Source organism: Glycine soja, chromosome 11 (assembly GCF_004193775.1).
Source record: "Glycine soja cultivar W05 chromosome 11, ASM419377v2, whole genome shotgun sequence".
In the NCBI taxonomy this organism is placed as follows: Eukaryota; Viridiplantae; Streptophyta; class Magnoliopsida; order Fabales; family Fabaceae; genus Glycine; species Glycine soja.
Genome location: NC_041012.1, coordinates 41,276,886 through 41,294,766, shown reverse-complemented (window position 1 = coordinate 41,294,766; position 17,881 = coordinate 41,276,886). Strand labels below are relative to the sequence as shown.

At 31.8% G+C, this 17,881-nt stretch overlaps 2 protein-coding genes across 2 annotated transcripts; one reads left to right on the top strand and one right to left on the bottom strand.

Annotated features, from left to right (window-relative positions):
• Window positions 1-1,662: 1,662 nt before the first annotated feature.
• On the bottom strand, window positions 1,663-3,852 carry LOC114376293 (heat shock 70 kDa protein-like). Its single transcript, XM_028334349.1, has one exon. The coding sequence runs from the start codon at window positions 3,739-3,741 to the stop codon at window positions 1,936-1,938; it is 1,806 nt and encodes a 601-aa protein (XP_028190150.1). The 5' UTR covers window positions 3,742-3,852; the 3' UTR covers window positions 1,663-1,935.
• Window positions 3,853-9,416: 5,564 nt separating this feature from the next.
• LOC114376815 (MACPF domain-containing protein CAD1-like) lies at window positions 9,417-16,405 on the top strand. The gene is made up of 6 exons (XM_028335101.1): window positions 9,417-9,862; window positions 10,928-11,166; window positions 12,690-12,885; window positions 13,112-13,295; window positions 14,674-14,828; window positions 15,510-16,405. The coding sequence occupies exons 1-6, from the start codon at window positions 9,599-9,601 to the stop codon at window positions 16,149-16,151; spliced, it is 1,680 nt and encodes a 559-aa protein (XP_028190902.1). The 5' UTR covers window positions 9,417-9,598; the 3' UTR covers window positions 16,152-16,405.
• Window positions 16,406-17,881: the final 1,476 nt, after the last annotated feature.

The window sequence follows — 17,881 nt, the reverse complement described above, 5'->3', positions numbered from 1 at the left end:
ATTCATATGTTGATAATTCATCCATTCATATAAAATGTAATTTAGTTTATCTAACATATAAAATGTAATTATCAAAGTATCTTTAAAAAAAATCCAAAAAATCTCTATTTTTATTTCTTTAATAAAAAATAATATTTCTATCTTATTTTTCTATCTTATTCTACTTAAAGAAAATAATGTGTAATTACAAATTAAAATATTTCTTATCAGGAAAATTTGAGCTAGAGTCAACTGCAAGTCTATCAATAATACTAAAAAAAGCGGGTTAGGTAACTTAGGTTCCTTTTCCGTTTGGCTACTTCTTTGCTAAGGAGTTGATATTCATTGATTGGATGTACAACAACAAATAAAAAGTATCATTGATTGGATTTTGTTTTCTTCTAATAGCCTTTTTGGTCGTCAGGTTCTGATTATTTTTTATTTTTAAGAAAAAGGAGAGTTTTTTTTTTACATGCTTGGTTACATCTTGAGTAAATGTTTAAATTATTTTTTAAAATTCAGTTAAACTGTAAATCAGTTTTTTTTAGCTTGAATGTTATTTGATTCAATTACCTTTTAATTATAAATCCAATCAGTTAAATTATTTGAACCATCGGTTATAAGTCTCACTGATTCAATTTCTAAAAATGACAGTAGACATTAAAAAAACATACACATTAATTTTTTAAAAAAATTTAAGCATTGATTTAGTTTCTTTACATTTTAAAACAACATCAATTTAATAATCTAATATGCAATTAGAAATTAATTTAATATTTAAATCAATAATCCTTTAAAATTATTTTTAGCCAAATTGACATTCGTTCGCATACATCCGTATTGATATGAGGATTTACTTTAATCTATAAACATGCACATTCGTTCATATACATCCGTATTTAGTATCAGCAAAGGGACAATTAATCCTTGTGCAATTGCGAGTCATAAACTCATACTATCATAGAATGTAACGAGGCCAATGAGAGGATGCTCTAAATGAATTTGTTCTACGAAAGTAAATGTTATTTGGAGTTCTGCCTAGAAATAGAGTTGGGTTTTTCATTTGTTCTTTGCTTGTTATGTTTTGCTCTCTTTTGTTGTTTTCTGTTGTAAGAAGTAAGAACTTTGTAACTTGATTATTGGCACCTCTGGTGCTAAAACTGAGTGTTGATTAATAAGATTTTTTTTCCTTCCAAAAAAAAAAAAACGAAAGTAATTGTTAAAATATGTTGAAAAAATAAACTAATTTTGATTGGACCGTTTAGTAGTTGCCTTGATCAATGGTGTTTGGAGTGTTCTTAGGTGCTAATTTTGGGTTATAGATTATTTGATTAAGCAGAACCTTAGGTTTTCCTGTTCTGCCTAGTAAAACAAATATATTTAGACAAAATAAATTTTAGAATCCTATTATTTCACACCCCCATCTATCTCTATCTAAAGTTTTGATTCTCTTTTTTTTTTTTTTATCACATTTTCTGTACAAATGAGTAATGAGTGTAACTAAAACTCTCCTCTTTGGAGTGTGAAACCATAATTACTTTTAAATTTTCTTAACTACTAATCCAATTATGCCATGCAAAATAGTACAACCTAGCTTAGCAACATCACATGCCTTGACCAAATATGGAACCAATGCTCAACAAAAAAGTGAAAAACCCTGTTATCTTAATTTACGAAGCTTGGTGGTCCATAGAAAACTAATCAGTAATGGATTATGATTTATGAAATATGAGTAGTCCATTCCATAAGCACCATCATATCACAAAGGTACTGTAATAATTAATAAACACAACATTCCTTGCATCCATACAAGGCACTTTCACATTTTACTGATTTTAGGCATAAGCATAAACCAGTCATAACACTCAGACTGCTAGATTGAGTAACGAAGCTGGAACTATTTTACATTGCTTCGGACTCAACTCAACATTAAACTTGTTCTACCAAGAATTACCATTACATAAACTTCAAAACCTTTTCTTCCAACTCCTGCCTCTTGTACTCAAACTCATCAGTTTCAGCCAATTGGTTTCTGTCAAGCCATTCTATGGTCTCCTCCACAACCTTCTCAAGGTTCTTCACTCTGTCCCTCATTTCAAAAGCATAATTCTCAAGCAAGTTTTTTATCCTCACCTTGTTCCTCACCTCCTCATCCTCTGCCTTATACCTCACTGCATCTCTCACCATTCTCCTCATCTCTTCAGGACTCAACCTCCCATGCTTGTTGCTGATCGTGATCTTCTTCTTCAGCCCCGTGCTCCTATCTCTAGCAGTGACTTCCACAATGCCATCAACATCAACATCAAACCCAACATTGATCTGTGGAACTCCCCTTGGCGATGGAGTGAAACCAGAAAGCTCAAACTTCCCAAGAAGGAAGTTATCCTCTGTCTTCGCTCGCTCCCCTTCGAAAACTTTGATCAAAACGCTTGTTTGATTATCAGAAAACGTGGAGAAAACACTCTCCCTCTTGGTGGGGATCATGGTGTTCTTGGGAATCAACACTGACATCTCACCACCATCAGTCTCAATTCCAAGACTAAGCGGCATCACATCCAGCAGCAACAAATCCTCCACCTTCTTGTCTCCTTCGCCACTCAAAATCGCCGCCTGAACCGCCGCACCATACGCCACGGCCTCATCAGGGTTGATGCTTTTGCAAAGCTCCTTGTTACCATTAACACTGAACATGTCCTTCAAAAGTTGCTGCACCTTTGGAATTCTAGTAGACCCTCCTACAAGAACAAACTCATGAACTTGACTTTTAGCAATCCTTGCCTCCTTGAGGCACTTCTCCACCGTCTCCATACACTTCATGAACAAGTCCTTGTTCAATTCCTCGAACAAGGCCCTTGAAAAATTTGCATGTAAATCAACCCCCCCACATAAAGAATCAAGCTCAATAGTGGTTTGAGAACTTGAAGAGAGTATCCTCTTAGCTTTCTCACACGCTGACCTCAACCTTCCAAGAGCTTTGGGATTTTCACCAATGTCCTTCTTGTACCTCCTCTTGAAAATACTCACAAGATAGTCAACCATTTTGTTATCAAAGTCAACACCTCCCAAATGGGTATCTCCCACCGTGGCCTTAACCTTAAACATTCCTTCATCAATTGTAACCAATGAAACATCAAAAGTACCACCACCGAGGTCAAACACAAGCACGTTCTGCTCACCTTCTCTCCACCCTTTCTTGTTCAAACCATAAGCAATAGCAGCTGCGGTTGGCTCGTTGATGATCCTCAACACGTTCAAACCCGCGATTTTCCCGGCATCCTTGGTGGCTTGTCTCTGCGCGTTGCTGAAGTAAGCAGGGACAGTGATCACCGCATCTTTTATGAAATGACCCAAATGGGCTTCAGCAACCTCCTTCATCTTAAACAGCACCATGGAAGATATCTCTTCGGCTGCAAGGAGTTTCTCTTCGTCTTTGTATGTGACAGAAATCATGGGCTTGTCTCTGTTTCCAGGGACAACCTTAAAAGGCCAGAGCTTCATGTCTTGCTGGACGGATTGGTCGGAGAATCTGCGACCTATCAAACGTTTGGCGTCAAAGACGGTGTTTTGTGGGTTCATGGATCGCTGGTTGATGGCAGCGTCACCCAACAACCTTTGAGTGTCGGTGAAGGCAACGTAGGAAGGGGTTGTGCGGTTGCCTTGGTCATTGGGAATGACCTCGACGTGGTTGTGTTGCCACACTGCCACGCAGCTATAGGTTGTTCCCAAGTCAATGCCTATAGCTTTGACATTTCCGGGTGCCATGGGAGAACAACTTAGAACTTGAGAGAAAAAAAGGGGAGTAGAATAAACAGAGGAAAAGTGGGTAGTGCAAATGTGTATGTGGTTGATGAATGAGAAGTGAGACACTCACTCTGTGTCTATTTAAAGGCGTGGAAAAGAAACAGGGCGTAGGAGAAACACTTTTTCCCGTACTTGAGGGGAATGTGAGTGGAAAGAACCATGGAGAAAATTGGAGACGTTGATTTGGTAATTTACGAGGAAGGGAGGTCCTTGATTAATCCATAGTAAAGTGGGAAGAAAGTTATCTAGACTTCTTGTTAATTGTTACTGGCTCATTGAAGAGACATATTTTTCCAAATTTCTAAATTTTGGAATTTGTGATTTCAATACATAGTGAATTGTTACATTCTTTTTCCTCCTTTCACACACAAAAAATAAATAAAATTGTTACATTCTCAATTTAAAAAAGAAATTAGAGAGGGTTACTATAAATATAGATTTACTTTTTTCATATTACTATTTCTTACGAGTACCTTTTTTTCTTTATCGTCAGAATAATTAATTATAAAATTAATTTATTTATAAACTAAGTATAATGTTAATAAATTTAATTATAAAATGAAATGGAATAGTATAAATATTTAATTATCAGATATTATAATATTTTTTTGTCAATTGTGAGTTTTTTATATTAATTATGATAGTTTTAAATAATGTTAAAATTGATAAATTAGTAAAAAGGATCAAGTTAAAAAAAAGGCCAAATTGTGATAATTTTTTATAAATAAATAAATTAAAATAAGGTTAAAATATAAAAATATTATTTTATTTGTAATTTTTATAAAGTGTTAGAATGAGAGAGAAACTACATGAAATCCTATTTCGTTTCGAAATTAAGATCATCTTTTTCTTATTGACCAAAAATAAGATCGTTTTCAATTGTGAAAAGAATTACAATAATCTAGTCGTTTGATTTAATTAATTAAATAATAAATTTATCTTTTGTAATTTCGTTTAATAAATTATAAGGGTGAATAGAGACTTCCTAGCGAAAAGAGATCGACAATTCTAATCATGATTTTTTTATAAAAAAAATTCTATGGAAACCTAAAAACAAATTAACCTAGCCTATCCTTCTTCAAGAGAATAGAAAATTTTACTGAAAAGGTAAAGGTCTTGATTAGAGTGATTGCAAAAAGAAAAAGACAAAAACATAAATATAATAGATAATATAATATTACAAGAAAATACAAAAAGTTATACGAGCAATATTAATAAAGTCTTAAGTTTATAGTAATACGTCACTAAAAAAGATTCACTTCACTGGTAAATAGATAAGATGTTGGAAAGGGAAATGCATATTCCCTTGCGCACTACCATGGTACCACCATTATTAGTTCTGCCCTCCTGGCCCATACGACTCCTTCTTGGCCAAGGGGTTCATTTGATTGGGTACTTTAGCCATATTAGGTTATAAGTGGGGAAAGAATCATATTAAAGTTAATAATTAAATAAATAATTTAATTTAATTTGAAATATACTACAACTGTATAATGCCACAAATTTATCAAGATCAATATAAATAATTAAATTAACTAATGTTAATTAATAATATCATAAATTTAAATTTATTTTAATAATCATAAAATTAGATTATTTGAGTAGTTGTTTCCTTAAAAAAAAAATTAGTTTTTACTCAAACAAATTAAGTAGTTGTTATATTTAATAACACTGATTGTAATTTAAGAGATAATTTTTCATCAATAAGTCAATCAACATATTTAGGAATAGCAAAATGTACTCAAATTTCACGGATAGAATAATCTACATGCTTAAGGATGATATATATATATATATATATATATATATATATATATATATATATATATATATATATATATATATATATATCATTGTTTTATGAATGGTCCATCCATCCCGCTTTGTGCCTAGGTTGATGGTTTTCTATTGAGATTTTAGAATCTATAAAAATTCGAAATGTTGAATGCCAGGTTGAATTGGATTTTTTACTTAGTAGGTAGGGACGTCCTTGTGGTTACTTTTTGGGTCCAAAGTATGTAAAATGTTGAGCATCAAATTATGGGAAATTACTTTCCGCATCAGTGCATCACTTGTTGGTACACCTAAACTATAAGATGGAAAATTTTAATATTGTTTTATTGTAAAATATTTTAAATAACTAAATTAATAAATCAATTATGTTATAAAATAATTAATCTATAATTTTTAATATATATTTAATACACATATAAATTTACATTGTGATAATTAATTTTGATCTAATAATTAATTTGTTTACATATATAAATTGTAAATAAAAATCATAAGTTTGATACAAATTTATATATATATATATATAAATACATTATTAACACAAATCTAATAATATATTTTTTGACCTTATTACAATTAATTTTGATCTAATAATGTATTTTTTTACATATATAAATTTTAAATAAAAATCATAGATTTTATAAAAATTTATATATGTAAAGAAATTCATAATATACAGATTTGTCCATCCGTATGACATACGGATTGTCAATCCGTAATAAACTTATGGATTCACAAGCCGTAATAGACTTACAAATTCGCAATCCGTATCAATTTTATGAAAGGACAATATTAGAATTGTCCATCATATGTTGAGTGTAAAGCAATTTGATTGATGCGCAAAACAATTCTCCAAATTTTGTGGCACGTCTAAAGGTATATGTAGATGATGGCTCGCCTGTAGGGCTACTTTGTTGTTTGAAGAGTACAACTTGTACCATTTTTATTTCAATGAAACTCTGCTTTGTTGGATAAAAATATTTATATAAAATTTAGTATATAAAACTTAAACACATTAAATTAAAAATTTACTATAAATCATATCAAATCATAAATGGACCCAAAATGCACTATAGATGTAAATGAAAAGGGAAGTACACACCTTAAGGTTATATTTAGATGCTTTTAATATTATTTTTAGATCTATTTAAGACTGAAATTTTAAAGTTATGTTTTGTCACTTTAAGGTGTTTATGTGCTTAGAACTTAGAGGGTTACACATCACATAGTAGACTTGTTAGGACTCTTGATGGTCATTGTTAGGTCATAGTTTGGTGTTTTAAGACTCGTATGTAATGTTGTTGTTTCTCCATTAAAAGGTTCAAGTATTGATGTGGAATTAATTATATGCTCACAATGTATACGATGGTAAAATCATGCATTTATCAACATTAAGTTGCATTTTGTTATGAGTGTGCACCAAGTTAGGGACTAGTAGTGTGGGGAGGCCAATAGAGGTTGCTCAAATATGACTTGAGGATATTTGGGCATAACAATACATACGGGATTAAGAATTTTGCAATCCTCATATGTCATAGTGGCAATTACTCACATACATATGTCCTAACGAAGCCATATTTAGTCTATGATCAATATCGATGTTTACTAAATGATTTGTGTTGACATATGCCACTTACAAATTTGGAGTTGGCATGTTGATGCAAGTCAAGCCATACTCTTAAGCAAGTTAGGTCATGCCTATAAAAAATATACCTATAGCAAGTAAAATTGTAAAGTTGAACTTTGTATTTTTAATCAAAGTTAGACTTAAGTCTATCAAAGCCTAATCTAGTCCAACTTATTTTTAAGTCATTGTTATAACCTAGAAACATTGGGTTGTTGTTACTAGCAAGTTCATCATGTAGAACCAATATACACTAATGCAACATTCTATAACCATGATTGTTCTCATTACGTTATGGATATTTCATTTGCTTGATTTCTGAGCATCATAATTCATGAATAGGTTAAAGGTGATGAATTTTGTTTTTGTTAGGTATCTAAAGCTATAGTTTTTTTTATGACATAATGATAGAAAGACATTTTTAATTTTATTTTCATGCATTGTTGATTGATAACCTCACTAATAAGTTCTAATAAAAGTTTGGGTTAACATGTAAGACATTTGATCAGACAAAAATGAGTTTTTTTAATGGAAACAAAAATTATAATTAAGTGATATATTATATTATTGATTGATTTTTTCTTGTTATTTAAGATCTCTATTTTATATTAATTTTAAATTATATTTATACATTTGTAAGACTTAAATATTTTGTGTAAAATATATTATTTTTTTAGTCCAACACACATATTTAACTTTTAGCCCTTGTATTTTATTTTATTTTATTTCAATTTCATGTATTTTTTTTTATTTCATTTTAGTTCTTTTGACATTATGATGATGTGGAATTGTTGACTTTGATTACATTGTTACATTATAACATACATGTGATATTTTTTTATAATGAGCTTTAACGGTAAAAGATAAAAAATAAAATGTTTGGGAAAATTAAAAACTTATAATAATTTTTTTGGAAAACAAAATTAAAATAGTTGTACATCGCTGAATTACAAACACTATCATGTATTAAATGTTTGTTAATTTTTATAATAACATTATAAAAATCACATTAATAATAATTTATGATTAGATGTTAATTTAAAATTATTTTATATTAACAACTTATAACTATTAATTTATTTTAAAAAACTAAAAATAGAAAACACTAAATTATAAGAAAAAACATATTTAAATCATATTTTTTTATTACATAACTCTAAGCAGGTACGCTGGCTCAATTCGACGCATCTTGGAACTCGCAGGAATGGAGATATCAATGGAAAAATACTGTAAATCATAAAAGCGTATATAAGTTTTTTTTTAATTTTTTTTTATATATAGTTAGTGCACAACGTGAAAATAATCTTTTGATGCCAATACAGGGATTGCATTAAAAGTTGATGATGTATTTATTAGTCTTTTGAAATCCTCTGGTCAAAGTAATTACTTTTCTAGTTTGTACAGAAATATAATCACAAAAAATATTAATATATTATATTAAATAATATTATTATGTTATTCTGATACCAAAAGAGTTACTAAATAAATCATTTTAAGATTAAAAGTAACATATCAAATAAGATAAACAGTTATGTTACATAGTCAAAAGAGAAAATTTATACATAAAAAATAATTTGTCGCCTATAATAATTCTCCAAGGCTCAACCAATATTAATAACTTTATGTAATATAAAAATATAAACTACAAATGTTTTTTATGGAAGGAATCCTACTCAAATTAGTAGAGGTATCATGGATGAAATCGATATTATCTCCTGTAACGTAATTTAGAAAAAAAAAAAAAACATAAGCACTTACATAAAAAAAAGAAAAAACCCAGTCCAGCTTCAAATCTTCACAAAAATTAAAAATAATTGAATTTTCCCCTGTATCCATATTAGCTTTTTGTTTAATCTTTATTTTTAAAAACTTTACATTTTAGTTTTCATATGAATTTTTTAATGTTTAACTTTCTGTTAATTTGTAGATAAGTGTAAATTCGTCACAACTCACAACATAGAGACATATAATTAAAACATAAAAAGTTGCACATATAATTTTTTTAAAACACAAAAACTAAAACGAAAAATTGATTAAAACATAAAAAGTTTGCACACATAAAAAGATTAATTAATTAAACAAAAACAAAAAAACAGAAAATAAAAGAAAAGCCTCCTCTGATGCATGTGTATGGACACAATGGTCCCTACAGATTGCAAAATAACGCGTTTTCAGACAATACATTATTTATTATTGTTGATTGTTGATGTTGTCACAGTCAAACTGGAGTAGCTTACCTTTGTTGAGTTGAGACTTGAGAACAAGAGAAAGAAAGAGAACAACAGCGTAGAAGCCCTCCAACGACAACGAGGTCCAACCTTCTCTTCTCTGTAGCACCACTTTCCAAAAAAAACTGCACCTTTAACAATTGCTATTGCTATTGCTATTGTTCGTCAATTTATGGAAAACCCAACTTCAGATTCTCTCTCTGCCACTCTTGGCAACTCAATCCAAGCTCTGGGTCGTGGCTTTGATGTCACATCGGATATTAGGCTTCTATACTGCAAGGGTGCTCCTGGCTCAAGGCTTGTTCACGTTGATGAGGATCACACCAAGAACCTTCTTCTTTCGCATGACCTCGTTATTCCCAATGTCTCTATGGATGTTGATTGGTCACCTGGGAAGGATGGTATAGAGACGACCCCTGTGTATAGTTTCCACGAGGTGATGATGATTCTCTTCATTCCCTTTTCATCCACCCCTTTTGTTTCTAGATTTTTTTTCTTGGCTTGATTTTTTGAGGAAATACAAGGAAATGGATGAAAAAGTATCTGGGGCAGGAAAAATTTTCATTTTTATTTGTTTTTGTTTCATTATGTTGTTGTGGTTTTCATTTGCTGGTGAGTTTGGCTTGTGATTTCAATGTGTTGGACTTTGATTGTGTATTTTCTAACTGCATTGGCTAACTTAATATAGGGGGAATTCTGTTCCTTGCTTCATTTGGCTTCTGGATTAATATGCCACGTCCGTGGTTTTGCTAGGAATGCGTAAATGCATCATTAGTTGCTAGGAATTGGATAGTTCCAATGAACTCTTTTATGTCTACAAAAGGCACAAATTAGTTTTTTTTGTCAAGCAGAACATATTCAGGGAGTTCACTTAAAGCACACTTTACATGACTTAAGCTCTGAATGCAGAACATATATTTTATCTTGTAACTTCTGCAAAATTTCTACTTGTTATTGTTTGTTTATTGTTAGTATTTTTTTAAAACAAGTATCTCATCTCTAAAGGAAGTAGTGACGTGTTTGGAGCTTAGGATCAATTTCTTTATAAAGGATATAAAACTTGGATTTATTTTTAAATAGATAATAATCTGAACTCTGAAGAGTGATGCAGCGAATTCTTCAAAAATATGAGAATGATAAAGTAGTGGAGAGAGATTGGTATTATATCTTGTTGAAGCTACTTCAAGACATTTTCTTTGAGCATTATTGCAAATTTAGCTTCTTTCAGAATAATGGATCACTTACGATATAAAAAAGTGCACTGTTTTGTAATTCTACAGTTCCTTCGAGTATCCTACTCCATTTCTGTTCTTATCTTGTTATGGAATTGATGATTACCAGTATATACTATTTGGCTATAGTTATAGTGCTGGTGTTAGCAAAAAAATTGGACTTGTAAAAATGATTTTGAATGGGAATAGTGCAATTTTCTCTATGTTTTTCTTCAAAGTTTTTGCAAATGTTGTTTTTGGTGACCTTATTTGATGACTGAATTTTTCAGATGGCGAAATATTTCAATGAGAGGTCAGGCATAACAGGACATATTCCACTGGGAAGCTTCAATTCCATGTTCAATTTTACTGGGTGCTGGATGGCTGATGCAGCAGCCACCAAATCCCTTGCCATGGTTGGATATTTCATTCCTCTGGTTGAAGTTAAACTAAACAAACTAAATTTGGTCTTGACTGATGAAGTAAAGCATGCTGTTCCTTACTCTTGGGATCCAACATCCTTGGCTAGGTACACTATGCTTTTGCTGTTTTCTATAAATAATTTTAATTAATAATGTCAGAAATTTAAATTTTATTCAAAAGATAACCTTAAATGATTTAAGTAATGGTAATATTTAATGACACTACACATAATTCAATAGATAATTTTTTTCCACCAATTAATGTGAATTATATTGATAGGCTAACAAATGCACCCACTTGCATGAAGAATGAGTGAACATCTCATTAATAGATTTCACAATAAATTAAGGGTGTTAAAGAGAATTAGCAATTAATGTATCTGAAAGTGGGTCCATGTTTCTTATAATAATTGGGATGAAAAGATGAACTCATTTGTTTCTTATATAAAGGACTGGAGAGAGTATTTAATTAGCTCTTTCTGTAGAAAATGGTTTTGGCTTGAAGTCTAGGAACATGGAAGAAATTTTGTAATTGTTAGGTTTTATGCTTTACACACAGACTCTACTTCAAAATTGACACGTATACGATTCCTAGCTTCAATTTTGTTATTAAAGAGAAGATAAACAAAGTTTTTTTGCCTGGAGTTAAGTAATTTCAGTATTTATTAATGTTTGTCCATAGCAACTTCTGTTACTAATATATTTTTGCGAAACAAAAAACTAAAATTTACAAAATCCGCATGTTGTTCACACATCTCTCATTCTCTTGTTGAGTGTTATGACATATTTATGTGTATTTATTCCTTTACTCTTAGGCGTTTATGGAAATCATGTGAAGCTAAGATTGATGGGTGATATTAGAATCTAATATGTCTTCTGATGACTTGTCTAAGACATGATTTTAAATTACTGGTTGCAACTTCAATTTTCATATACCATATGGAGTACACTGACATGAATGATAACTGCGCACTTCTACATGGGACATTTCACTATGCCATGTGTCAAATGTGGTGCCTTTGCCCCATAGTTATGAAGTCGTAGAAGACAATGAAATTTATCTTTGTTGTCGTAGTTGTACTAGACAGTAAAGATTGCACAAGGCATATTTATAGTTTGACTTAAGTTGATTTGTCCCAAAACTTTCCCCCTTTCCACTCAAAATCCAAAAAGAGATAAGTTAAACATATAATTTAGTCCCTATACGTTTCATGAATTCTCAATTTGATATACATAAAAACTTATTAAATCAGTATTATACATGTAAACATTACTGGTTTGGTCCCTTCCATTCTTAAGTCCCTTATGCATTCTTAATTTGGTCCCTATACATCTAGTGTATTCTTAATTAGGTCCTTATACGTGTAGTGCATTCTTAATTTGGTCCATGTAACAAATAAGAATGTGCTAAATGTATAGGGACCAAATTAGGAATGCCCAAATTGGTAATGTTTGCATGTATAGGAACCGATTTGACAAGTTTTTAGGTATAGAGCCCAAATTGAGAATCTATGACATGTATAGGGACTAAATTATATCTTTAATAAAGAAATAATTATATTTGCATTAGCTGGATGAGATGGACAAAGTCAAGTTCTAATTGGAAACTTCTTCACTTTCTTCTTTTCAGTTTTATTGAGAATTATGGTACCCATATTGTTACATCTGCAACTGTTGGTGGAAGAGACGTAGTGTACATCAGGCAGCACCAATCATCTTCTTTGTCTGCTTCAGACATTGAGACCTATGTAAAGGACATTGGAGATGATAGGTTTCACAACGTTAAACACTTTTCGGGTCCTGGTCCTTTAAAGTATAAGGAGAAGGTCAGTATTAACAAATGCCTTTACCCCACTATTACTAGTAAACATACAACTTTTTCTACTACATATTATTTGTGCAACTTCCTTTATTTTATGAAAATATATTATTCTTGTTTAGCCTTGTTCATTTGTTTGTTGCTATTGCACTCTATCTCATTGAAAACAATTTAGTCACTGATTCAATACAGATTCTTGAAATCTCAGTAGTCCTTTCATTTTGTTGCTGTAGGATGTTACTGTCATATTTAGGAGGAGAGGAGGGGATGATCTTGAGCAAAGTCATACTAAATGGGTGGAAACTGTAAAATTGGCACCTGATGTCATTAACATGAACTTTACACCCATTGTTTCTCTTCTTGAAGGAGTGCCTGGCATAAAACATTTGGCTCGTGCTATTGATCTATATCTGCAGTGTGAGTTCTAATCCAATTTTAATGCTGTGAATCTAAATTTTGTTGTTGCTTATGATAATTATTAAAGGTTAATGAACTAAATGAGTTCCATCCCATGAGTGATAAACATTCTCAGAATATAAATTCCAATATCAGTCAAGATGGTTTTGAAAACAGTTTGAGTCTTGTGGATTTACAATGAGACTTTCTTAACAATAAATTTTTAGCTGCATAAACTAAATAAAATTAAAATACTTCGAAACTCAACCCAAATAGAAACGTAAAAGAATAATAAATAAGATAAATAAAAGAAAAAGGTTTTTGGAAAGTTTGATGAATACAGTGCTTAATAGTGGTCTGCTTCCTTATAGATATTTATTAAAGTCATTCAAATCTGTCTTTCTTGGAAAATTATTTTAGGGTATGTTTGAATTTCTGGTAGGAGGTGCTCCAAAAGTATGTTTGGGAGTAAAATTAGTCTCGGTCATGTTTGGTTATCTCCAAAAGTAGGTTTGAGAGTAAAATTTTGTCTGAAAATTCAGTTTTAGAGAAGCAAGACCTGGGATGCTTTGTAAACTCAAGTTTAACCCAAACTTATGTTTGTAAACTTTAATCAAACATGCACTTACCCAAATCAGCACAGGATCATGGTGACAATTTTGTGATATTCGGATGGAAAATGCTGATTTGCATGGAAAGGATTTTGTGAAAGTTGTAAGAATTGATATGATTTGTTTGATACATGTAATGAGTGTAGGTAGTAACTCCTTTGGTTTACGACCCTGTGCATTGTTATGTGTTCTTACTTTTTGTAGTTAACTTTGTAACAAATTTTCTTGATTTAAATTGCATTAATCTATTCAGATTATGTGTCTATGTAGCTGCAAGAAGAGAGAGCTTGACACCACAATAATTTTTTGGTGGTTTCTTCTTTTGCCTGTATACATGTCTGCCCCTGGGATTTGTTGGAGATTTGAAGAATATCTGTTTTTTCTGTTAGTTTACTTTTTTGAGTGCATAGATGCTGGTGTTCCTAGTGACAGTATAAATTTGAAGTTTTTTTTTTTTGAGGCTCAATGAACCAGAAAACTGAGGGCAAGTCTTGGCGCAATGGTAAGGTTGTTGCCTTGTGACTTGAAGGTTATGGGTTAAAATCCTGAAAACAGTCTCTCTGCTTGTGGGGGTAAGTTGCGTATATTTACCCTCTGCAGACTCCACTAAGCAAGCCCTTTTGGTGAGCCAGAAAACTAACTATGAAATTACCAAAATTAAAGGAAATTGAGGTAGAAAGCTGGGACATTAACCCTAGACATGATGACTTCTAGATAAGTATGACAACTGATACTGTAGATTTATATAATATATAACCTAGAATTTACCTATCTGTTATATTTACCAGACAAACCACCTATCGAAGACCTACAGTATTTCTTGGATTTCCAAATAACTCAAGTTTGGGCACCAGAGCAAAATAATCTACAAAGAAAGGAACCTGTCTGTCAGTCTCTTCAGTTCAGCTTGATGGGACCTAAGCTTTTTGTCAGTCCAGATCAGGTAATCTTTACTATATTCTACTTGACTGAATAGGGCATCATCATATTATGCCAAATAAAAAAGGACAATTCACAACCCAGAACATAAAATGAGTGCTAAAACTATCATTATTATATCACCTATTTGATTGAATTGAAGATAACTATCAAGATGTTTCAGATACTTTCTCCGTCAATTTACTGTTAACTTTGAGAGAGTAAAACAAAGCCAGGTAACCTGTAAAAGTGAGAAATGCAAGGTTTATTTGAATTTCAACAAGAGTTCTACCTATGTTGTTATTGCTGAAAATAATTAAATAGTTGGTCCCAAGTCTTGATAGAAGACGAGGGTTGTTTTCAGGTCATCAACAACAAAGGTAAAACTTTGTTGAATCTTTATGACATGGATTATGATATTCATGTTGCAATAAGAAACCAAAAGTTGTCCTCTTTGATAGGGACATGTTTTGGTTTGCTAACTGGCTTATTTGTGTCCATCTGGATAGAGGTCAAGCATTAATCCTTCATTTATTATAACTTGATTATAAAATTTGTGGAGCAAGTTCATGATTCCACAATTATCACTCGTGGTTTCTTGAGTTTTTGAAAATACATCATGTATTTTCATTTGTAAGCCTGTAACTCTACAAGCATGTTTGAAATTTCCTCCCTAGCCAAGTAACACCATGACTTGGTGTTGCAGGTAACAGTTGGACGCAAGCCTGTCACTGGACTTAGGCTTAGCCTAGAGGGCAGCAAACAGAATCGACTTGCTATTCATTTGCAGCATTTAGTCTCCCTCCCGAAGAACCTTCAACCTCACTGGGACACACACATGGCCATAGGTGCTCCCAAGTGGCATGGTCCCGAGGAGCAAGACAGCCGTTGGTTTGAACCAATCAAGTGGAAGAACTTCTCCCATGTAAGCACTGCACCAATTGAGTACACCGAAACTAGCATTGGGGACCTGTCCGGTGTTCACATTGTCACAGGTGCCCAGCTTGGTGTTTGGGACTTTGGTGCCAAAAATGTGTTACACCTCAAGCTCCTTTTCTCTAAGGTACCGGGATGTACAATACGGCGGTCCGTGTGGGATCACAATCCCTCCGCTCCTGTTGCTCAGAGACCAGATGGTGCTTCATCATCATTGATGAAGAAAACCTCCGAAGATAAAAAGGAAGATAGTTCAATCCACATTGGAAAACTGGCAAAAATTGTGGACATGACAGAAATGTCCAAAGGCCCCCAAGATATTCCTGGTCATTGGTTGGTTACCGGGGCTAAGCTTGGAGTTGAAAAAGGAAAAATTGTGCTGCGGATAAAATACTCTTTGCTTAACTATTGATTGATATTCTTCTTCTTTTTCTCTATTTGTTATTTGTTATTTTTTCCCCTTCATATTAGAAACAGTAGTCAAGCATTCTTTGCACAGGGAATCTCGGAGTTTTTTGTGTTGTAGATTTTGCTTTAGTTATTTAGTTAATGGTCATTTAGATGTTGATTACATTTCTACAATTTTAAATTCAATTTTGTTTATCTACTGGACAATGAATATAATGACTTTAGTAGACAGACAGATAATGACCTTTTTTTATACTATACCATTTCGCTTGAAGATAGCTCACATTTGAAATTTTTAATTGATTGGAGATATTTGGTGAGCTAGTTGAAATAGTAGTAGAAACAACACGTGAGGCTCTTCACTCACCCTTCCTTTCCCCAAACAAAATAATCACCAATCATGCAACTTTGTTTGATTCTATTAGTATGGTCTATCGTGAGCGCTTGGCATGTCTATATCAGTTGTCATCTCTTAGATTTTATAAAAAAACGTGGCAACACAATGCTCTTTTCTGTGACAATAATAACAGTACAGTAATGGATTTATAGTTGTGCTTTAAGTATTGTTACATCTCAATGATCTCCAAACAGGATGTATATTTTTCATCTCAAAATGTAGCTATGCTTCTCACTAGAAGTTATTGCATCACAATAGACTGTGTCCTTTTCCAATCTCTTGTTTTAAATAAATGAATGGAATTGTACGTTAAAAACAGCGGGCAAATTATGTAAAAGTCAGTCAAAACTCTAGCTACGGAAAAAAGTGATTTTCATGTTGGTTATTTTGAATTTAAAAAAAAGAAAAAGATTAAAATTTGTTGGCATCATTAAGATTCAAAGCGAATAAAGTGTGGCGTTGATGCAGTTTAGGTTTGTTTTTTTACAATCAGAAACTTTGGTACTTTCATTCAGAATAGCAGATGAGATGCATGGAGGTACACGTCAGACACCTTTTAATTATACTAGTCATATATTACGAATACTAGTTTGTAAAATGTAAACATATATTCACCGAAGTGGAAAAACTCTTCAAATGCTAATTAATACTCCCTTGGACCTTCTGCATCCATCTCTCAGATTTACCTTGTGGAGGAATAAAAAAAAAATGAACACATAGGAAACGGAGTAACAATGAAGATGCTTATTTGATGTGTGGTTGGGTAATTACTGATTACTAGTTATATTATATATGTATGGACATATGCCAAAGAGGCTGTGGATTATTTCCACTACAAATTTTTAGAAACCATCTAAACGAGATAGACATAGCATTAAAACTATGTATTAGGATGTGCGAGTTATTTCTCAACTATAATACGATATTGGATATTTTTCGGAGATAACAACGTAGGACGACCCGCCATTATGATTCTTTGTTGACAGATACACTTGGGATTTTCCGCTTCTAAAATCGGCGAATGTTGTCCAAAGCATTTTGCTATCAACCAAAGGCATACATAGGATTCTGTCTATAAATCCCTTTATCAGCCATCCATTTTCATCACATTTTCTTAAAATATTTTTTTAAGAGTTATTTTCTTTTATAACATATTTCTCGGATATTCTCTTTAAACCTTTTCTGCCTTTTATCACACGTCTTATGTTATACTGTATTTCTCTTTTTCTACATATCTTCAAATTGTAAAAAATAAAAAAACATAATAGGATTACTAAAAGAATATAAAAATCATTTTTTATATCTCTTACTAATACTTTTCATTGTTAAATGAAATG